Source organism: Pyrus communis, chromosome 9 (assembly GCF_041283825.1).
Source record: "Pyrus communis isolate YQ-2024b chromosome 9, ASM4128382v1, whole genome shotgun sequence".
Lineage (NCBI taxonomy): Eukaryota > Viridiplantae > Streptophyta > Magnoliopsida > Rosales > Rosaceae > Pyrus > Pyrus communis.
In genome coordinates this window covers 17,530,725-17,554,842 of record NC_142573.1, presented here as the reverse complement: position 1 = coordinate 17,554,842, position 24,118 = coordinate 17,530,725, and the positions used below count along the sequence as shown (strand labels likewise).

General features: G+C 34.8%; 2 protein-coding genes across 10 annotated transcripts in view; both read right to left on the bottom strand.

Annotated features, from left to right (window-relative positions):
* LOC137726735 (receptor-like protein 6) overlaps positions 1 to 11,082 on the bottom strand; it is a 33,234-nt gene extending 22,152 nt beyond the window's left edge. Inside the window, exons 1-6 of one of the 9 annotated variants that reach the window (XR_015966861.1) lie at positions 10,524 to 11,073; positions 10,339 to 10,395; positions 9,148 to 9,349; positions 8,694 to 8,785; positions 7,067 to 7,123; positions 5,871 to 6,858 (exon numbers count right to left, since the gene is read on the bottom strand). Coding sequence is in view for 1 of the 9 variants with exons in the window: in XM_088700414.1 (XP_088556540.1) it covers positions 8,694 to 8,756 (63 nt within the window). In the remaining 8 variants the exon portion in view is untranslated. Of the gene's footprint in view, positions 1 to 5,870; positions 8,786 to 9,147; positions 9,350 to 9,378; positions 9,636 to 9,750; positions 10,396 to 10,523 lie in introns of those variants that run through there. The other 8 variants (XR_015966857.1, XR_015966858.1, XR_015966860.1 and 5 more) reach the window with 8 other exon arrangements.
* A 661-nt stretch (positions 11,083 to 11,743) lies between these two features.
* Positions 11,744 to 19,037, bottom strand: LOC137741096 (receptor-like protein 7). The gene is made up of 2 exons (XM_088699442.1): positions 16,572 to 19,037; positions 11,744 to 12,783 (listed from the first exon to the last, which is right to left on the bottom strand). The coding sequence occupies exons 1-2, from the start codon at positions 18,569 to 18,571 to the stop codon at positions 11,895 to 11,897; spliced, it is 2,889 nt and encodes a 962-aa protein (XP_088555568.1). The 5' UTR covers positions 18,572 to 19,037; the 3' UTR covers positions 11,744 to 11,894.
* Positions 19,038 to 24,118: the final 5,081 nt, after the last annotated feature.

The following is a 24,118-nucleotide window of genomic DNA, read 5'->3' as shown; positions in this document are numbered from 1 at the left end:
ACTTGTGTTCTAATGAAATAACTGGTTAAATCCTATCTTGGGTTACAAGGTATTTGACCCAATTAACTGATATGGACCTTTCCCTTAATAAGTTGAGAGGATTGGTTGAATTTGATCAGCTTTCCAACCTCAAAAGTTTAAAGGTACTTTTATTACACGGGAGCGAAAAACAATTTAATCATCAAAAAAAAAAAAAAAAAAAAAGTCATGGAATCTTCGTGATTTAACTTGTTTTCTGTACCTGGTATTGTTTTGTTTTTTCCTCGACAACGTCATTCATTGTTCTTCATTTGCACATACACTTTTTCTCACGCTCCAATCTCAAGATACGTTCAAAATTGATATGTAACAGTAGGATGTAAGGGTGCGAGGATTAGAAATACACAAGGGCATTACTAAGTTTTGAAACAAATTTGTCTGTGCATCACTCCCTTCGAACTACAAAGATGTACCAGACTCACCTTCATCCAATTTTTTTTTTAACAATCGATATTATCTATACTAAAGGAAGAGGATAGGCTAAGCCTCATAATTTGCTAGCAATAATGTAGTTCAAATTCGCATTTGGTTATTTGGTGAGAATCGAACATAAGATCTCACTTACAAGTGAAAATGACTACCACTATACTTTCATCTATCTTAACTCCCTTTAATTTATCATCCAACTTCAAATTTACAGAAATGGTCTTTGGCAGCTCTTTGTGGTGATAATCAAAGGCGTATAATTTGGTTCAAGACTATAAGCCTTAATTAATTAGTAGCAAACATATGGTTTCACACTAATCCCTTGACGAGAATGCTTGCGGCGATAGTGAAAGGTGTGTAATTTGGTTCAAGACTTTAAGCCGTAAAAGTGGGTCCACGCGTTGGACTAGAACGGAGATGGAAGAGGAGGGGAAAGGAGGTAGTTGGGAGCCGCCGACTCCAGTGAGAGCTCCGACTACTGTTTTAAGTTTTTATTTATTTATTTATTATTTTTTTATATATATATCTTTATTCTTTAAAAGGGTAAAATGGAAACTTTGAGTTCTGCTAGGTAAGAACAGATAATTATCAAGTGTAAATAGTAAAAAACAAAAATAAATTATTAGTAAGAGGAAAGGCCTCAAAACTATTATAATAATTTGAGAGATGGGAGTTTTGAATCTAGAATTCATAGATGGAAACCAAACACACTATCTATTAAGATATTTGACTAAATGCAAGTGAAAATAGTAAATCCCAAAGTCTTATAGTGGTAATAACACCCTCTATGTTAGATAATAGGTAAATTAAATATTGTGAGCGATGTAATTACATCACTAAAATGAGTGATTACTCTGTTTAAATGAGATATTTTATATTCGAATCTCGTAGACAATAAATTTAATATCAAATTAGGTTATTCATTATGTGGCTTAGCCGAATTCTTTATTTCCTTAACGTAAGATATCATTATACTAAAAAAAAAATACCCATGCATAATGCATTGAAGTTCACTGTGAAGAAAGGGAGGGAAAAAACCATCCCACGGCAAAATGAAACACGACGTCAAGTCTCCACCTTAGATCCTTCGTTATTTACCAATTTTGCCATTGAAAATGTGCCTTTTTGCTAAGGCCTTACCGCCCCATACCTCTTGTCAGCCTAAGTGTAGGGTTGCTGCCTATATTAGCTGCCCCTACAGGATCCTCTTCAGATTCTTTTGATGAAGATTCTGGAGTTCCATGAATCTTATTCCTTCATCGTATATCGTGTGGTCAGTATTTATAAGGTACTGTTTGTATTTAATTTTAAATAAAAATATTTAAAATAATTTCTAACTGCACAATGTACGATAAACGAATATAATTAACGGATCTTCGGAATCCTCACAAAGAGGATCCGTCTAGGATTCGGAGTCTTAACTGCCCTGCACCATCATTTTAATATTATGTGGGCCGCCGCCTTCACCAAAGCAGTCACTGGCCCAAAACCGATGCATTGCACAACTGGGCTTTCTTTGAATTAAGCCCAAGATTAATTATCATCCTAAACACTTGCCAGAGAGAAGGAGACGGAGAGAGAGAGAGAAAGAGAGAGAGAGAGAGAGAGAGAGAGAGAGATAGAGAGAGAGAGATAGAGAGAGAGCGCGCAGAGACAAGCAGGCCGGAAATTGAGAAAGAATGCCATGCTTGCAGAGAGTGATTGAGATTTGAAACCCATGCCTACCTCGGCTAATTAAAAATGTGAGAAGTCATTTTCAAATCTTTGTTCTTTAGGGTTATGTTTACAAACTCCATTTATTTCATAGAGCTTTAGATTGGAAATTGTATTGTGGTCAGATAAGTTGATTACTTGCGCCACAATTTACTTAGGCTTCTTAATTCCAAATGATTGTTTACAGATAAGTTAAGTCTGTAAAAAGTTCTTTTATATGCCTTGTAAACAAGGACTTTTTTATCATGTATCATATACCAATTTATAGGAATATTTTGTTCATTAAGATTGTCTACTTTCTTGAAACCAACTTTAATCAACGACAAGGTAAGTAAAAGCATTTAGTTCAACACCATTAAGAATGTAAAGCCCTGAAATAAGCATTGAAAATTATAGAAAACACATAAAAGCCAGATCTACTACACAAAAATGTAAATAAAAGAGGCTCATGCAAGGTTTCAACCTTGTCGGGCAAGGTTTGTTGCCTTGTTGAGCACTTCTTCTTTTGTTTACAATGTAAAAACTTTCTTTAAGGAAAATGGTACTGAATGTTTACAAAGAGAATCGATACTGCACAAGAACATGTAGCAAAGCTTCTAAAAATTACAAAGGATAGCTTTGTTGCAGAAAGAATGTAAGGGAAATGACAGGAAATAATAGAGCATTTTGGGAAGTCTTGTTGTTTTGTTCAGAGAGTTAAAGTGTCATTTTGTCTTGCTTTTCTTGTTGTTTTTATGGACTTCTTAATCCAAGTGTTCAAGTTTTTTCCTTTCTAGCACAATTTCAATCCCGTGTGATTGTCTTGGGCAAGGGGTGAATCACCTTAAATCTTCCATTATTTACCAATTTTACCATTCAAAAGGTGCCTTTCTGCTAAGGCCTTACTGCCCCTTACCTTCGGTCAGCCTATGTGTAGGGTTGCTGCCTATTAGCTGCCCTGCACCATCATTTTAATATTTTGGGCCACTGCCTTCACCATAGCAGTCACTAGCCCAAAACAAATGCTTTGCACAACTAGGCTTCCTTTGATTTAAGCCCAAGATTAATTATCAACCCAAACACTTGCCGGAGGGAAGGACACAGAAGGGGGGAGAGAGAGCGCGCGCAGAGACAGGAAGGCCGGAAATTGAGAAAGAAGGCCATGCTTGCAGAGAGTGACTGAGATTTGAAACCCATGCCTACCTCAGCTGATTAAAAAGGTGAGAAGTCGGTTTCAAATCTTTTGCGTTTACAAACTCTATTTATTTCATAGAGCTTCAAATTCAAAATTGTAATTGTGGTCAGCAAAAATTCGAAAAATACTTGAGCGATACAGATGCTCTGAAATCATACTATATTTCAGAGCCTTAAACTCCATAGATCAAAATTCCAACATCAGGAAAAAAATAAAAAATAAAAAATAATCATACGTAAAGATGGAGGGAGGCGAAGAGAGGACAGATGGGGGTTTGGGGCACAAAAGGGATCTTTATATTTCCGCAAAAATACTTTGTGCTTTTTAGCTATAGATTATGAGTTTTCATGAATGTTTATGCTTTAGTATAGCTGTTATAGGTGGAGTTTTCGACTTACAAATTCGTCTCATCTTCCTGATATATGTTTTATTTTTCTAACTATTAGTTTTTGGTGTTTTGCAAGCTCTTACTTATTACGGAATCTTTATTGTTTGGATAGGTTTGTGTTCCTCATTCTTTATATATACTTTTTTTCTCTCTTTTTATGAGGAGTAGAGTTTATGTATATTCCGACTAAGTGATTTGGTATAGCCTTACCCTACTGTAATTTTGCATCTCTTTAGGAAATCATTCTTAACTTCAATAATGATTTTGGTATATGCCTTACCCTACTGTAACTTTTTATACACGCTGCATACACTTACCTTTTTTGATATGCACACGCACACTGCATACGCATACAATATACACTCACACACATCACATACACTTGTCCACACAGTGTACACACACTTACCTACACTTACACATTTTATATACATACACATGCAGTGTGACACAAACACTGTCATGCACTTATACACACACAACACGTACAACATATACTCACACGCTTATACCTTTTTTCATCGCTTGGAAGATATTGTTGTTTTTCCTCGGCAATACAATATACACTCACACTTATGCAACACATACGCTCACACACGCAGTACACACATTGTTGTTTTTCCTTATTTGATTATTGGGATGCCAAACTTTTAAGAATTTGTGTTTAATTTGATTCTTTGGTATACTCAGTTAATTAGCTAAGAATTGGTTTACATTTAGATAATATATATATATATATATATATATATATATATATATATATATATATGATTTTGGACTCTAGTTTTTCTCTAACTGAATTTGTTTTGATTCAATGGATTAGTGAGTTAAAACTACAAGTGGGTTTCTTTTGGTTTTTGGGCTGTTCTTAACTTTCTGCTTCCTGATTGAATTTGTTTTGATTCAATTGGGTTAGTGAGCTAAATTGCAAGGGGGGTTTGTTTTGGTTTCCGAATGGCTCTTATGGGTTGTGTATGAGGTTAGAGGATTTGAACTAAACCACACAATGGACATTCATAATATGTGCAATTAGGTATTACATATATAAATTGCATATGTGCTTAATGGTTTGCATTGCTTGCTGTTTTTTGCTTAATGGTTTGAATCTGTGCTTAGGTTGGTTTAAAACCCAGGTTGTGTGAGTTAATTGGAGAAATTCTGATGAACTACTTAATCTCACAAATTTGTAAAGCTAATCAAAAGTAGATTGAACCTGACTGTGGTAACTTTTAAAGGTACTTTTGGAAAGGAAACTTCCCCACTAAGGTTGCCAAAAACCTTCTGGTGGGATTAGGGTGCATGCGCGGTAAAATTTTAGATTAAAATTCCTTTTCTTTTTTTTTATTTTTTTTATTTTGATCTAGTGGTCCATATTTTTTAATTCTTCAAATCCACGATATAGAATAAAGATCCAACGAATGAAATTTAATTTCAACATCAAAATAATAAAATAAAAATTTTAAGACGATCAACTTTAAAAAATTATTTTCCAATTCCATCACGTGGACAAAGCGACTACTTTTAGCTTATATGAACTATCATTTATATTTTCAATTAGTGTTTAAATTTTTAGTTTATGTTATGAATTATCATCTATATTGAAGTTTTGGTTGGTTAAGTGGTTGATTGGTGTGATTTGTTCGGTTTTAAATTTTTTGTCAAAATTTAAATTTTTTTATGTTAAAATATTTTTAAAATTAAATTAAGATAACATAACTCAAGGTTACAAAAAATATTTTCCCAACAAAATAGGGTTAAAGCAATTCCACAATAGTTAATACGAGAAAATATGCCCGCGCGTTGCTGCAAGAACCGGTTGTTTCAGGTGTAATCGGATGAATAAAACACATTTATGTTGAATAAATTCAACACAATTATGAACAAAGGGATACATGAATGAATAAGGTCAATAAGATAAAACAGTTTTTAATTTTATTTTTATATACATTCAAGTGAGCTGGCATATAAACACATTGCACAAGTGAGTTGGCACACTGCACACTGTATGCACTCACATACATTGCATTACATTCAACTTTAAAAGCAGTGAGACCTTCCAAAGGCAGCCTAACTGACCTCGGTTCAAATAACCAAATTGAGAACAGTTGAATTTTAGAAAAGCTGTACAGAGGGGGAAAAAAAAAAAAAAAAAAAAAAAAAGAGAACAATCCTATAACCGCAACTGAAAAATAAAATCAAAATGAACAGAACAGAATAAAATATCAGCAAAGCATGAACACTAACTAACATCCTTTGAAAACATGTGCTGGTTACGTATAATATATATATGCACATAAATTAAGAAAATGACTTGAGTGCCCTAGCAGTAGTCTTTACGTTGAACCAAAACACTATTAGGTTAATTGTATTGATTCACGCATCTTCTTTTATGTGCAAAATCTCTACTAAATTGCCCTACGAAAATGACATAAAACTAATTAAATTCCCAATATATCTGAGAAATATAACTTTTAAAAGTGTGACAATATATGCAGCTCCAGGATGTTGCAGAACTCACTGCCCTAATTTAACAAACGTACATATGCATTCAGGACACTATTACATAGGAAGCTTAGAGAAATCTTAACCCTTCTTGGGTCACTTCCAAATATTTAAAATTGGGGAGAAGACAACTTAATATATGCAAAACACAATTCACAAAGGGACGCAACGATATATAAAGAATCCAATCATTTTTCCCTGTATAAGAATCAAAGAGAAAAGAAAATATTTGCATAAGAATGATCCTTCAAAAATCCAATTCCAAAGTAGTAGAAAAATAGATATGCTCCTGGTGCCAAAAGCAATCAAAAGAGAAAGAGAAAACATTGACTTTCCAATTTATTCCTTTATATTTCTTGTGCATCTAAAATAAACGAAAGTTGTACATAAGTAGAAGGAAATTGAAGACTTTTCAACACCATATCAAACACTATGATTGGAGTGATCATAAGAAATGAAATTGAGAAAGATTAAACTATCTCGCAATCATTATGGTGTGTGTAGGATATACAATAGATATGTATTTGTTCATAAAATGGAAAGAAAATAGAAGAAACGAATTAACAAAATTGAAGGAAACTATGTACTGTAGAAAATATTCCTACCATCAACACTCCTGCGTCAAAAGGGAAAGCAACAGTAGTTAAATATTTGAATTGCACCAAACAGATTGATTGATAAAAAATAAACAAACATGACACAACCAATGGAAAAGTAAAAGAAAAGAACGTGGTGGTGGTGAAACATATGATTGGAATGAATTTCACCAAACGGGAAGTAATAAAATATTGGAAACTGAATGAGTTGGAAAAAAAAAACTCAACTGCATTTTCTTATTCTTCTCATACGTTCATGTGGCTCCTTTTGCATCTTTATCTCTTCTAATTTCAAAGAACACAACAATGAAAACAGCTTCCTTTCCTCCCCATTTCTCACCATCCAAAAACAAAGCACCCATCTTAGTGGTACATTATAAAAAATCCCATTTAATTCTTCACCAAGAAAAAAAACATCACATTTAATTAACAAAATATAAAAAAATCCAAGAAAGTAAGTTCATAACCAATAATAACCAATCATCAAGAAAAAACCCCATCAAGCCCAAACCCAAATACAAACGCCACTAACATAATCACCCAAAAGTCACTACAGTAAACACAAAACCCACCAGAAAATTACCTTCATAAAAAATGCCACCAAAAACCTATTAAACCCAGTCAATAAAGAACCTATTTGACTAATTTCAACTCAGCAGATAGTTAGATTATTGCCCATTAAACAGGTAGATCAAAGTAAGAGCATATCCAGTTAATATTATAGTACAAATTTTGCACCCCATGGAAAAGTACCAAATTCTACCTCAACCAATAAAATTGCTATAAGCAATGTGAATTTTCAACTATTTTGACCAAATAAATAACTTTCCATTCTAATTTCATCAATTTCTCAGTAAATAAAAAAGGCAAAAATGTATAATTAGAAGCCAATTCAACAATTAAAAAAAAGTTACCAGAAATTAACTCAAATTCGGTAGCACAGCCTGCTATAAAGTAGAGGAAGTGTATGAGTAATGGATGTCCAGGGTTGGTCCTTATGCAGAAGGAAGCATAGGAAGCATAAATGGGATATCAAGTGAGGATCTCAAGTAAATTCGCAACAACACAAAACCCAACCAGCAACAATTTGTTCATTACATCTTAAAACACCAAATTTCGTCCGAAAAATAGTACATTTAATGTAGAAAGCTCAAAACTTTGCCTCCCAAAACTAACATCTGAGAGAGCGTTGCACTTCTTATCTTTAAAAGCATGAATGGGGAACGAAATAAAAGAATAAGAATCTGCAATGAACTAAATAAAAACACACTTTTTACAAACATTATTTGCAAAAAAAATTAAAACTGTATTGAGAAACTCACCATTTTGACAAAAAAGAAAAATCATACCAGTAACTGAACACTAATAAATGATTTTAGGATACTTGATCACTAATATAAATTTGCAAGTTTAAGAGACAATGACAACCTGAATCCTTAAAAAGGTTATTTACACCTAAAATGAAACAGACATATCCAAAGGACATAACATAGTTTTCTTTTGTGAGTTTAATATCTGGACTGGAGTTTATTTTTAATTTTAGTGTGGTGTTTGCTGTTCTGATCTGCACTTTGTAGGGGTTGTGGTTGGATCGTTCCAGGGAGGTCTGTTGGACTGTTTACTGGCCCGGAACAGATGTTAAAATGATGGTCCCTTCCTTAAGAAGAGATAAGACCATATCGCATGACAACTTTTAAAATATATGGGTTCATATAACATAGAAAAATGAACAAATAAATGCACACCCAAAATTACATGTGCCAGTCAAATTAAAGGATGACTGCTTGCCGAAATGATGACGGTAAGAAAGTCAAAGAGAGAAGAACAAAAGTATTAAAAAAAATGAATACTTTACCTGCATATATCGCACGAAAGTGCTAGTATAATCAACTGCTCTCCTCTGTGCAAGCTTTCTCATCTTTTATCCAAGAAAACTGTCAGCATGAGCTGCAACAAACAAACCATTTGTCACTCATTATAAAAAAAGGGAAAATTCATTAAATTCTGCACTAAACTTCTTAACAAAATTAAACCACTATTTGCAAATATCATTTACACCCTTGGCCTCACTGGCCCACCCTTTTAAATTGCAAATCTCAATAACCTCAAGATCCAAAACCAGTTCTAACGGTTTAATGCACTTTAAAGTTGAAAATCCCAGTCAACAAAATAAGTATAATGCAACCAAATTCTTGTTTAGGTACTTCCCCACAATTCAAATTGTGTCTTTTATTCTCCATTAATTTCCAACCGAAACAGGAAAGAACCAGAACAAAATAGCAAAGACAAAGGCATAATTTGGTACAAACCATCATTAGGAGGAAGAGGAGGAGCGAGCACAGGCGGGTTGTGATACACAGGGGCCATACTGACGGCTGACGCATCATTGGGGCCGGTGGTGATGTTGAGGGTGGTGCTGCTGATGTTGAGGGTGTTGTTGCTGATGTTGCGGGTGCTGTTGTTTGTGCTGTTGTGGATCAGGGTACATCATTGTCGCCCCAAATCAAAGTACTAAGAGGAAGAGAGAGGAGAAAAGAAAAAAAAAAAAAAAAAACCAAAACCAAAACCCTAGGATTAGAGAACCAAGAAGTGGAAAGTTGCACCAATTTAAACGCCTTCTGCCAAGCTAAAAATTGAATTCAATTTGCAAAAGCAGTCACACTGGCTATGAATTCAAGTCAAAGAGGGCCTAAAGAGTGAAATTTAGAGTTTCAACACAGCATGGCCTTCTCGTAGATATGGTTTCTTTTCATGAATTGAAAACCTCCACCTCCACCAGAGCTTTCATATTCTCAACCTATCACAAAAAAAATATTCAAGTAAAAAAAAGGAGAACTTGAACTTCAAAATTAATCAAAAGAACTATAATATCATTTGGGGGTTTCTGCTGAAGTGAAAAGTAAGGGTTTTACATTCTAGAAGGATCGATGTCTAAGGAGAGGATCTGTTCGTCTCCGTTCATCACTATATCTTCACCTTCTTCAATTCGTCGCTGCGATTGGATCTCCAATCTCTCTCTCTCTCTCACAAAATATACCCAAAAACCCAAAAGCTAGAAACTAAAACCTAATCACCCAAAATCCCCAATCCTTAACCAAAAACATAATCAGTCACATATACTACATAGTGAATGAAATGTGGAAACTCAAATCAAACGCCTTCAATTGCTTAAAGTTTCAAAATTTCAATCATTTGTCGAGCCTAAATTTGAAAAATTACAATCCTCTCTTGACTAACTCCATCCAAAGATTCAAAATACCAGAAAGCAAATAATTGTACTAAAAAATAAGTAAATTCGTTATAAATTCAAATCAATTTAACAAAAAACAACAAAGCTACCAATCAAAATAGGAATTCTGCAACTACACACACTATTTACAGTGCTATGCAAAACTCATATTTGAATGAGGGCCTTTACTATTGAATTGAAAGATGGCTGTTTTTTTTTTTTAAATTAGGATGACCTCCTTACCAATCAAACTAATATTCGTAATCTATACCAGCTCTAGCTTGCCTCCACTCGTAACAGCTCCGATCTGAGAAATACAACGCAATTTCTGAAAAAAAAAAAAAAAGGAGTCAGAAAACCTTAAAATCCCCAAGAACCCTAATTTATAAACTCCCAATCAAACGCAAAAAGGATAGAGGAAACCCAAATAAGGGAAATTCGAGAAATTCAACATACCGTCATCGACAATGGAGGCGGTTGTTGACCGCCACTGTACCTCCATTTCGCGCCCGCAATGTTTGAGGCTTTCAACCGTCACTAATTGGTTTGTGGGCTTCACATCGAGAGATAAAGGGACTTATGAAAACAGATCCCAGTAACCTCCCTATTTAAAAACAGAACATGATTTAGGTGATTAAAACTCATTTGAACAATCAGCAGAACTTGAGTGAAAACAATTAACTAATTAACCACTTGCACCCTGCTCACAGTGAAAAGCAATTTCAAATCAACAACCATATGAATCCAGATTCATTAACAACCACTTTTGCCATAATTTTCTTCTTTCATTCAATTGTTTGAATGACCAAATGCCAAGTTTGGCACGGTTTCATCTGTGCCCTAGATTCTTGTAAAACACGAAGTTTAAAGAAACATGAAGCTTTAAAGTAACAGAGGCATAAATGAAAAACCCTGGAATAAACTTAACTTAAATGTAAAATGGCAATTGGGTTAACAAATCTTGGAATAAAACTAAATCACAAAATGAAAAGCACCTCCAATAAATTGACATTTTATTGATTCCAATTGATAAATGTTACCAGGTTGGGAAAGGGATCGCCAATTTGAAATCAGCTCTTCAGGTATGCATTCATTCCAGACTTAAAACATCACTTCTGTTTAGTATGTTGTTTATCATTTTTTATCATAACACCGTCATGTGGTGTTACTGTCCGTCCTTGTAGTTGTTAAAATCTGCTTTTCTGAGTTGTATATAGAACTCTTAATGTAGAATTAGTAAAATGCAGGTGCAGAATGAACGACTAATCAATGTGGGAAACTTTTGGAAATGTATATAACTGTAACTTAGAAATCTCCCATTTGGATTGCACTTATGCTTTGAATGCAAAGTAACTAAAATGTAATGTAACTTAAAGGGTTATTTTAGAAATGAATGGGTTGATTTGTGAATTTATGGAATTTTCAGAAGTATCTATTATGTGTATAGTGATATATGTGTTTATGAATGCAGTTAAGGTGTTGGTAGCTTTTGAGTATCAATTGCTTATTATGTACTTGTTATTCAAACTCTCTCTTTATTAGGGAAATGATTCATATTTTCTATAAACTACGAATTTAAAACCCACAGCAGAGCACGACGCTTTTGCTAGTTTTGACCTAGAAGCAAATGGAAACAGGAAACGTAATTCCAACTACCTAGTTGATAACACTGAATTTGATCAAGTAGAAATATTATACAAAGCAAACTTATAGAACCCCATTATTGTAATATAACATAACAACATATGCTGAAGCACCAGAAATCATAAAAAACATGACATTGGCCTTGAAGGCCCAAACATTTCTCTAGCCGGTAGACACATCAAGCTAAGTTCGGTGTCCCCTCGTCGCCCTTGCGGTTGTTGGCTTTCTCCTCCTGCTGAATGTCTCCACAAACCATTCATGCTTCTTGTCTGCCAATGTGTTTCCAACAATCACTCCCACTATTAGTCCGCTAATAACTCCCGGCAAGACTACATACCAGTCAAACTCAAATGGAAACCCAGCCTCTTCATCCTCTTCAAAGCTTGATCGTGGCAGTCGCCTCGAGCTCTCAGAAGCCTCGCATTTCTTGGACAAAAGCTCTCCACATAGACCTGAGTTTCCTTGGTATGAATCTTCTAGGAATGTACCAAATTGTTGGCCAAGTGGTATAGGCCCCCAAAGATGGTTATACGACACGTCGAAGTACTCAAGGAAAGTAAGTTGTGCCAAACAACCAGGGATCATTCCTGAGAGCTTGTTTTGAGAGAGCTCCAACGATTCAAGAGCAGTCAAGTTCCCTAGAGATGAGGGGATTTGACCAGAGAGAGTGTTGTTGGAGAGGTTTAGCACAAGAAGTGCTCCTAGACTCCCAATGATACTTGCTGGAATCTCTCCTTCAAATCTATTACTTGAGAAATCTATGAGTCTCAGATCATAGGGGGTCTGATCATATGCCAACTCAACACCTTTTACAAGAATTATCATCTCGTATGAAAAATGAAGGTAACATCCATATTTATTTGCGCTGGCGTTCAATGAGACTGTAAAGTACCGGCTTCCCTTGTTCGTGACAACATATTTCATGAAATTCCAGTTCTCCATGTACTTAGAAGGCAACATACCTGAAAATAGATTGTTGGATAAATCAATGATGCATAAGTTTGGGAACTCATGATCAGTTGGAGGCTTCCCAATTATCCCATGAAATGCATTCGACCCCAAAATGAGACACCTCAATTGTGGTATCCTGTCCCCAAAATTATTATTTTATTTTATTCTTGACGTATTTCGAAGATTTGATTGGAACTAGTTCTTTATTTCTCCAAATTTAAGAAAACGAAGTGAGAGGTACTTTAGTCATTTCTAATTTTCTCGACCTTTTCGGTCAACTCTTGAATTGGTTAGGTAGAGTTCGATTCCATGAGCGCGTAGGCGCAAACAGATCTTATTTCCGAGTCTGAACGGAGAAGTTAGAGTCGTTTGAAGTTGGTGGCATTTTGGTTATATTACCAAAATGCTATAAATTGGGGGGATTTCAGAAAATGGGAGGGGGGAAAACTGCACAAAACCGTTTTAGGGGGAAATTTGACCCATAAAACCACCAAACTTGACCCGCTTGTATCTTTTTCATCCGAGCTCCGTTTTGGATGATCTTGGTGTCCCTGGAAAGCTCTTGACGAGCTTTACATCTCTGTGATTTTATATTTTCCCATTTCTTTTTCCATCCGTGCAGTTCGAGGTCGCAAAGTCCACGACCTTACCGGTGGATTTATCATCTTTCCGGTGATTCCGGCAACGATTTCCTTCGAGTGAGGTATGAAACTTCATCTACTCTTCATAATCTTCAAGTGGGTATGCTTAGTTTGTGCTTTCGTATTCATTTTAGAGTTGGGTGTTTAGAACACCTAGAAATCCGGTTTTCTCCGGTGAAATTGGACTGTTTCCGGTTAGAATTTATCGCCGGCCTAGTTGTGAAAAGTGTTTCCCTTGTTGAGCTCTAGCTACCACGTAAATTTGAGCTCCTCTAGTTAAGGTTGAAATTCGGGGTTTGTAAACCCTCCATCTTGGCTTCCACCGCGTGTGGCAGTGCGTGGGATCGTTCCCGAGCGTTGTCTAGGTTTTAAATACCTTCTAGTGACCATGTGAACCTATGTCTAGCTTGGTTTCCAAAGATTCAATTGTTGGGTGTGTAGATCAAATTTCTTGATCAAGGGTTTGGTTCAAAGGTCAATTTCTTGTTAATTTTGAGTCATGTTAGTTTTGGATGTTGTGTACATGACTTCTGGACTACCGGGAAGTATTTTGGGATGTGTGATATGAATTGGAAGTGGGTTGTTACGTAAGTTGCAGAAAATTGATTTCTTTGCAAAGAAAACTCAAGTTTCGAGTAGCCTTCTTTGGCTCTTAATTTCTAGGCCTTCATGTGCTCCTTTGGAGAAAATTTTTAGGGTGTTGAAAGTATATATGCTCATGATCGTAACCCAATTGGTTTCACTCAATTTCGTTGAGTTTTGGTTGATCAAAACCTTCTTTAAGTTTGGGTCGCGGGCTGCCAAACAGCAGCAGAAAATTGGGTTTCCAGTTTCAAGACTCCGTTTTTCCTTTTGGCATAACTTCCAATTTAGAGCTCCGTTTTCTACAAACTTTGTATGCTTTTAAAGTACAGAACACAAGCTTCAAAACCCATATAATATCACATGATTTGGTTTAGTTTGGAATGTCCCAAGGGGAGCCTAAACTTGGTCTAATAGTGCTGTTTTCTGCAGATTTTGTGGAGAAGTAGAGTACTTTTTTTTGCCACATCTATTTTCTTTTCCAGTTTCCTTTCTAATCTTCTTTACTACTAATTGAGTGATATTATTTGAGTGGTAGATTCCATAATCAGTGTACTTTCTTTAGATAATATTAATTTTGTTCCTTTGAAGAGCCTAATCGGAACACAAAAGTACAATCAAGAGTATAAATACAAGTAGCACACATTACTAACCAAACTAAGCTATTAAAATGTGATTTCTTTTATAATTGGCCATCGATCTATTTTTATTAAATGTGGTTTGATTATGGATGGGTAATATTGTGGAAAAGTGATTCGAATTGCATATTGAAATGTGAATTATATATATACATACGCCATAGACCTATGTTAATTAAATGTGAATTCTATTGAAGTGTTATTTTATTTGTGGCCAGTGATCTATTTTCAGTAAGTATGATTTGACTTGTGGATTGGAAATATGGTTTGTATTGTATGATTGGATTGATGTGATGAAATGCGAGAGCTAGTAGTGGACTTTTTTCCCATTGTTATGGGGTTTGTTGCTTCGAAACATGTTTCAACCCTCGTGTCATTATTCATTCTCGTTTCATTGAGTCTTTGTACCTTGAGTAACTTGATCCATGTCTTGTTTTATCGATGGGTGTTACACATTCTACTCTGCGATTTCGTTGAGTGATGGTCCGAAATCGTATCCTGGTTTGGATTCCGTTGAGTGATGGTCCGAAATCCTTCCTACTCCACTCCGCGATTCCGTTGAGTGACGGTCCGGAATCGTATCTTGGTTTGGGTTCCGTTGAGTGGTCCGGAACCCAATGTTGTTGGATTCCGTTGAGTGGTCCGGAATCCTTGCTCTTGTTCATTCCGTAAGGTGATTTAGAATCCTAAATTCGAGTAGATGGGAATTACCCACAATAGATATTGTGAAAATAAATTAGAATTATCATGTTATTATTCTTAACCCAAATTGGGAATTATGAAGAGTTCTTTAATTAAATTCGTGAAATGATATGTATCTCATTGATTGATTAACGTAATTAAATGTTAATATTGTACTTCGTGATTCCTTGATATGTTACAAGCTATGTATTGAAATATAATGTTGGAAGTATAGTGATTAGTATGATGAAGTGAAATGTGATGTAACTTGGGTATTGGAAATGGTTATGACACATGATTGTAATGCATATTGAATTGCTTGGGAGATGTAAGGCTAGTAAATGACCGATGACCCATTGTGATGTGGATTTTACTCAAATATTGCTTTGTTTCGTTGAGTTTCGTGAATTGGGTAACTTGAATCATGTCTTGTTCCTTCGAGCCGTTGTTATGTTTCTTGGACTTCCGTTCAATTCGGTTGGGTGGATTGGAACTGAGTTCTGTTTGGATTCCGTTGAGTGATGGTCCGGAATCCCCTTTGGAGCCTTGGTCCGTTGTGCGGTCCAAAATCCCCTTTTTCCAAAGATGTAGTCTTCAATTGAATTGTGTTGCTCTAGCCTTGCGTTTCGACTTTTTGTATGTGTTATTGATGATGTGATGGTTGACATTATTGATTGATGTGATTGTGGAATGACGTTGGATATGAGTGGAGTTATCATGAGTATTTTAGTTGATTAATGTTTCTAGAGATTAATATGTTCTTTGTTAATTCTTAAATATGTTACTCGCTATGAAACGTGAATTTATGTGGGAAACGTGAGGAATTTATGTGAGGGTTGAAGTGGGATATGTTAATCGTCATGTGGGATTGTTATGTTGGATACCATGGTTATTGTTATGACTAGACTTGTTGATAAATGTGGCTAGAGAATGGTATTATACATCGTTGATTCTTTGAAATGATATATGTTGTGAATTGCGGTATCATGTTGTGACATAATGGCCTATATATTGTTGGAGGGGAAATCATGATTTTCAGATGGGTTGTTATGTAACCCTGAGTCTAGTATTTTCATGCTTGTCAAGTTCTATTGACTGATTGAGAAATGTTATACCTTTCGACTTAATCGGACTGTGTTATATGTCAATTATTGTGCATGACGAACTACGAATGGCTTAATCCCTGTCTAGGGTACGTAGGCAGTCTAACAGGGAGGTTAGATGCAGCCATAAAGCATACGAAAATAACTATGTGATTCGATTACTGAGTTGTGCTTGGCCATATCCCGGAGGTGGGATATGATAGATACGGATTTTTGTTGACGCCACGTGTCAATTCTGGACGTATGTCGGGATTGGGGCGTGACATCAATACTGGAAGTACCCCTAACCAAGAAGGGAAGATGTCACTGATCTGATTGTTGCCAATGTGAAGAAACTCTAACTGAATGCAATCGGCCATTGATCTTGGTAGCATCCCTTGTAACCGATTGTAACCCAACCCAACAAATTTCAAACTATTTTTGTTAGCACAAAATGGAGGAATATGGCCGTGGAAAGAATTAAACATCAAATGCAGTATTTCCAAGCTACTGGACTTCCCCAAACACTGTGGAAGCATACCACTCAGGTTGTTGTTGGCCAAATCAAGAACTTGAAGATAATTCAAGTTGCAGAACAATGGTGAAACTTCTCCACTATAATTATTGTTGTTGACCTTGTAAACCATGATAGATTGTGGTGGAATTGGCAATGACCCTTGTAACCGATTATTACGAAGATTAAACAGTTGTAGATTTTTCCATGGAAGAGTGACTGGATTCTCCTCAAAGCCTGTTAAGAAGTTAGAACGGAGGTGGAGATTGACCAAAGTTTCTCTAGTTGCATTCCAGAGCCATTTTGGTATTTGGCCATGAATGTTGTTACTAGAAAGGCTTAGGACTCTCAATTCGTTTTGATTTTCCAAAAATTTTGGAAACTCTGTCAAGTTGCATCCACCCAACTTTAGAAGTTCGAACTTTGGAAGAGTAGCACTTGAACCAGATTTGAAACGCATGGATAACCTGTTATTCGATAAACCAAGTAACTTCAACTTTTTGAGGTTGGAAAACTCATCAAACTCAACTAATCCACTCAAATCATTACCGAAAAGGTCAAGACGTTCAAGATTTCTGAGGTGGAAAAGCGACTTAGGGATTTCACCAGTTAATGAATTGTTAGACAAATCTAGGAACGCAAGTTGGGTCAGGTTAGCCACAAAATGTGGGAAATTCCCCTGTAAGTTAATATCCGAAAGATCCAAGTAGTTGAGCTTGGTTAATTTTTCAAAACAAGACAAGGAATCAGGAACTAAGAATGGGCCTACGGACACGTTATAAAATGAATGCATCCCAAGGAAGCTGAGCTGGGTAAGGTTTCTGAATGAAGATGGAACATGGGAATCAAAAACACAGTATGAGATATCAAAGTAATTTAAGGAATGAAGGTTATCGATAGAACTAGGAAGTTCACCAGAGAAATTTGTCCCTGAAACAACCAGCATTTTGAGGGAATTGCTCCTGTTAAAATTAGGAAAATAACCATTTAGGTTTATGTTCGAATGCAATATAAGCTGCTCTAGGTTTGGTAGGTGGAAAATGCCTACTGGGAATTCCCCATACAACCCACAGTAGCTTAGATTGAGAGATGTGAGAGAAGATGCATTGACCAAGATATTAGGCACAGTGGAGTACATGCCCACATCACTAAGATGAAGTTGTTTTATGTTGGTCAAGTTTTGGACTAGGATTCTCATGTTGGACTTCCTAAGCTCCAAACCATTATTGTGAGACAGATCAAGGGTAGATAGTTTGGATAGCTTTGAAATTTCAGATGGAATTTGGCCGGAAAATGCAGATAGTGAAAGGTTGAGATAGGATAGACTTGAAAGGTCATGGCCTAATCTCGATGGTATTTCAGAGGAATTGAAGTAATTATCTGAGAGGTCAAGCATCTGCAAGTGAACAAGTCGGAAGAGGGTGCTGTTGGAATTGATAGAACCATAGAGACAGCTGCTCTTGAGGTCAAGGCCAATGACACGGCCAGACGCCGCATGGCACTTAACACCATCCCACGAACAACAATTACTTTGATTCTGATCTGCTTCTCGAGCCCAAGATGCAACCTTCGGATAAGCAAAAGGAGATGAAGAAGCTGACTTGTCTATCATAAAGCTTTCCTTGAATTGTAACAAGAAGGAGTGCTCATCAGCGTAGCAAAGTGTTCGTGTCTGAGTCTGCACAAATGAAAAACAGTGAGTAGCATTGAGTAATAGCAAAAGAAGACAATGGAAACAGGTAAACTTGGACAACCAAGATTCCATTTCCATGGCAGTGTGTTTCTAGTTATAGGAAATATTGTTTTTTGGCTCTCGTATAATTAAGAGTCGAGAAGTTAACTTCTTTTATAGACACGACTCATGCAAAGCATAAATTAAAAAAAAAGTATGAGTCGATCGATGAGTGGGTGGTGAATTGATGTCTCGATCAATTGAAGACTTGGAAGTCATGAGTTCTTTTTGAAGAAGATTCTTCTTCTTTACCTGGCGGCCAGGAAACGTTTGTTTTGGCTCAGAGTAAGTCGTTTGGATGTAACAGCCTAATCTTGAGAATTAGGATCGAATTAGGATCGAATTAGAACATGTAACCCTTGAAGTAGAATATAGATTAATTATTAAGGAAACTTATCAATTTCAATCAATCCGCTCAAAAAATGGGAGAATTAGTGCCACGTCCTAATCTTGAGAATCCTCTAGAAACATGCTAACATTTGGAACATCAAAACATGATGGGAAAATCAATAAACAAGGCACCACAAAGTCCAATCAGCGGAAATATAGTTTCTAATAAATACTAGTTAACTGTTGAAAACTGAGAACAATTACCAATTAAATTTCCTTTATTCAATCCTTCCAAAGAAATCTGAAAATTGAAAACTAAAAATCGAAGAGAAATGTTGTAAATACTCTAGTTTTCTAACCGTACACACATCTATTTAATCTTAGTCGTCGTTTTTGTTTCATCTCTTCAATGCACTGGTTAGATATAATGACGTGTTTGTTGTAGGGGAGACAAGTGTGTGGTTATTATTTCCCAAAAGGGTTGGGGAATAAATTGGTATGAATTCATTATTCATGAAATTCGAGTTTAAAATCTCTCATTTACAATTAAAGAGTAATATCACTAAACTGTAGTACTAAATGACTTCATTTCTCAAAATTAAAAACTAAAAATTTTGGTTATCAAACGGACCCTTATTTTTTCAGATTATGATGTATGTTTTTGTTTTTATTTTTTTATGTCCGAATTAAATATGCTTAGGATGTCACATAATTAAAGGTGGAGAAATCGATGTCCCTTTTTTTGTATAATAATTTGTTCAGACCATCGCTTCAAGACTTGAAGTCAAGTCATCGTTTGCATGTAATAATTTGCAAACTCGATCGTTTAGTTTTATCTGTATGCTCGTTTGATCTTAAAGAATGTGAACATAATAATTTGAGCAGATAGAATCAGCTGATTACCATCACATGAAGACTTGAAGTCAAGTCATCGTTTTTGCATATGTGACTCATCTCAACGCTTATTTATCTTTTTAATACAGGTTCTAGTTCTGTATATATACACTCCTTACCTCAATTTATTTATCGTTACACTTACTTATCTTATGTTAATTACATGAGTTGAAGTTCGTCCATGTAGTAGGATTTACTATATATACACACAATTTATTCAATAGTACGAGAATATTAATTATTTTCAATTTAGGTTTAATGTTTTATTTTCTCGAGCTTTGCACACATACCAATCAATTAATTGTCACTCCTTCCAATAAAAATGTCACTGAGGCTGCTATCTCTTTCATAAACAAAGCAGCTTTTGTTCCACTAATCACGGGCACGAGGTCTTCGTGAACCAGATTATAAGCCACTGATCATCAACATAAACGTTCTTGTAAAGCTAACCATGCATTCAAAGATACAGGCCGACGAATCGATGGAAGTCTTTCGAAGCTAGCTAATATCCTATTCAGCACTTAACACAAATTTTTGGGTGCGCACAATATTAATTATATATTGCAGGATGTAACATGATTAATTTTATAAAAAATTAGATTTTAATATTTAAATAAGATAAAGTTTAGAAAAATATCTTATACAAGATTAAAATTTAATTTTAGTCCTTAGATTTTATTTAATGTCAGCATATGTATTTAATGTTTCTCTGTTTTATTTATAATTTTTAATTCTCGAAATTATTAGGTAGTACTGTACTACCACATCAGCACATGATACTTCCACTTAAAAGTTGACACATGTACAATTGTTATACAGCTGGGATTAAAACTTATTTTAACATAAAAAATGAAATTTAAAAAATAAATAAAAACTTGAAGAAAATAAAATACCCATAACCACCTCGATTCCTACGTATTCTCAGTGCAGTTCTCCAGAATTCCACCCCTTGCTCTGAGGCTGCCGCCCCTTTTGATCTCTTCCCCAGACTTCAACAAGTTCTTTACCCGATAAATTACAATTACAAATAATGTTTAGACAGGTAATTAGAAAAAAGGGTCATGCCCTTCCAATTCATTGCCAGATTGCGAAATGCAGCACCAAAATCCACAAAATCATCAATAGGGTTCTCATCTATTGAAAGTTGTCATTATTCTCTTCGACCCTGATATTTGATAGAGAGTTGTAGAGAGAGAAAGAGGTCGAAGAAGAAAGGGAAAGTCGACAACAGCAGCGATGGCTGCAGAATTATTTTCATTTTTCTTTTTTTTTTTTTTGAAATTTTTTTTTTTGTAAGTATAAAATAAATATTTATTCCAACTGTAAATAAGTTGTATACATGGCAAATTTTGAGTGGAAGTATCACAACTGACGTGGTGATACAATACCACTCTATAATTTCTCCTCATTATGGTAAGTATTTTATATAAGAAAATATTTTCGTAGTGATTTTTCGGTACACTTATGATTTTTCATAGTGATTTTTTAACCATCCATATACATAAAATAAATAAACAATTCATTATGAATATGCTACTTGTTACTATAAACGTTGATTGGCTTTCATGAATGAATGACTAAAAGATCTATGAATTGAAGGATTTTTGCATATATGATTATGATAAAGAGGATAAACATTTTCGATATGATGTTTGTACAATGAAGATACGTTAATCGTAAGTGAGGGGACAAGCATTATCCAAAAAGGTGTGTGATAATACTTGTGCTCCTTGGGAGATGAGCTCATTCTCCCACTTACAAATAGGAGTGTGCTATCCACACAGCCCATTTTACTTCTCACACACTCTTGATAATTTATATCCGTTGATCTTCTTCAATTCATCTGATCCGACAGTTGAAAATTAAAAAGGTGTGTGAGAAGTAAAATGGGGTGTGTGGATATCGCACCCCTACGAATAAAGCATCTTAACCGTAGAAATTTCATAATCAAAATCGTTCAATTTCTTAATCTTCATTTGAAAATCATTCCTATAATATCATTCGAATTAGATATTGTTTATTCATCTAAATATAACAAATAAATCAACATTTTATCATAAATATGTTAGTTGGTACTTATACCGTTAATTTGTTTGATACATTTGGATCTAAATGACCTCTGATTCAAATGATTTTCTTGTGGAGATGATTTTAAAATAAAGATTAAAAAATTGAAATGTTCCATTTATAAAATTTATACCGTAAAAATTCACTATTTGTAAGTGAAGAAATAAGCTCATTCCAAAAAGCAAGCACAAGTATTATTCTTCACTCCAATATTATTTTTCGTAGTACTTATGTTTTTCTATATTTTTTTATGTGCCACTAATTCATTACAATATATTTAGGTATGAACATTTCGGTACATTTATATTTTTCCACATTTTCTTATGTACCACTAATTCATTACAATATATTTAGGTATACAAGGTTAGTATAATAATAATATGTTTAGGTACGGTCATTTCGGTACACTAGTTTAGTATAATATATTTAGGTAGCAACATTTCGGTACACTAGTTTAGCATCATATATTTATGTACGAAGTTTTTCGGTACGCTGTGTTGATCACTTGAGTAACAAGTTCTCGCAACATGAACTAATAAATAAATCATGCACTCCAAAAATAACTTGCATAACTAAATCCTAATTAGGGTTTTGGGATCAAAGAGAACAATGGAAGACGTTCGCAAACCTAAAGGCTAAAAGTTATTCAATTTAGAGATTTTTTAACCATTCATATACATAAAACAAATAAACAGTTCATTATGAAGATGCTACTTGTTACTATAAACGTTGATTGACTTGTCATGAATGAATGACTAAAAGACCTCTGAATTGAAGGATTTTTGCAGATATGATTATGATAAAGAGAATAAACAGTTTCGATATGATGTTCGTACCGTGAAGATACGTTAATCGTAAATGAGGGGACAAGCATTATCCAAAAAGGTGTGTGATAATACTTGTACTCCTTGGGAGATGAGCTCATTCTCCCACTTACAAATAGGAGTGTGCTATCCACACATCCATTTTACTTCTCACACACCCTTGATAATTTATGTCCGTTGATCTTCTTCAATTCATCTGATCCGACGGTTGAAAATTAAAAAGGTGTGTGAGAAGTAAAATGGGGTGTGTGGATATCACACCCTACAAATAAAGCATCTTAACCGTAGAAATTTCATAATCAAAATCGTTCAATTTCTTAATCTTCATTTAAAAATCATGCCTATAAATATCATTCGAATTAGATATTATTTATTCATCTAAATGTAACAAATAAATCAACATTTTATCATATATATGTTAGTTGGTACTTACACTGTTAATTTGTTTGATACATTTGGATCTAAACGACCTCTGATTCAAATGATTTTCTTGTGGAGATGGTTTTAAAATAAAGATTAAAAAATTGAAATGTTCCATTTATAAAATTTATACTGTAAAAATTCACTATTTGTAAGTGAAGAAATAAGCTCATTCCAAAAACAAGCACAAGTATTATTCTTCACAAAACATATGTAAAAAAAATATGGGGATGAGTGATGAGTCATTGAGTGGTGACAAAAAAGAAATGAAAAGGAAAACCAAACAAGGAGACGATGAAGTCAATAAAATGCCGATCTCGATCACTCGAAGACTTGGAAGTCATATGAGTCGTTTGCAGGTAAACATCTCTAGCTAACCTACAAGTCTACCATTAATGTAGTTGCTAGTTATTGGCATTGGGTATCAGACAATTGTCTCAGTTGAAGTCAAGCTATTAAGGCCAAATTTGTATAAGAAAGAAAAAAAAACTTAAGAAAAAAATAACATTAAGAAAAAATAGACAATTGTCCCACATGATAAGGCATTGCTAAGGCATTGCTAATTAGTAATTACCACTCATGTTCTTATCATGATAAATACTAAAAATAACATTAAGAAAAAATAGAAATTGCATTTATAATTCAGTAATACAAAAGACCAACACAAGGGTTACATCAATAGCATCTTAAAAATCTTGAGTTCCTCCGGCCATAGTAACAAATGGGCAACACAAGGGTTGCATCAATAGCATTGAAACCCGAAATTACGTACTCCTTTGATGAACAACAATTACTCGTCCCATCTCCTTCTTGCATCCAAGACGCAACTTTTGAATTGAAGAAAGTTAAGGTTCCACCATATGATAAAACTAATTAACAATATGAGAAGTGGTCCAATTTTTTTAAGCCCTTGCAAGGTTTTCTTTCATCAATGCGGAATTATTTTATCTTCACATTCTCATACGCCCCTTCACATGTGGCAAATATTCAAGCCAAACACGTGGCCAACAAGAATTGGGTGATGTGAAGCACGTGTGGCTATTGGGCCAAC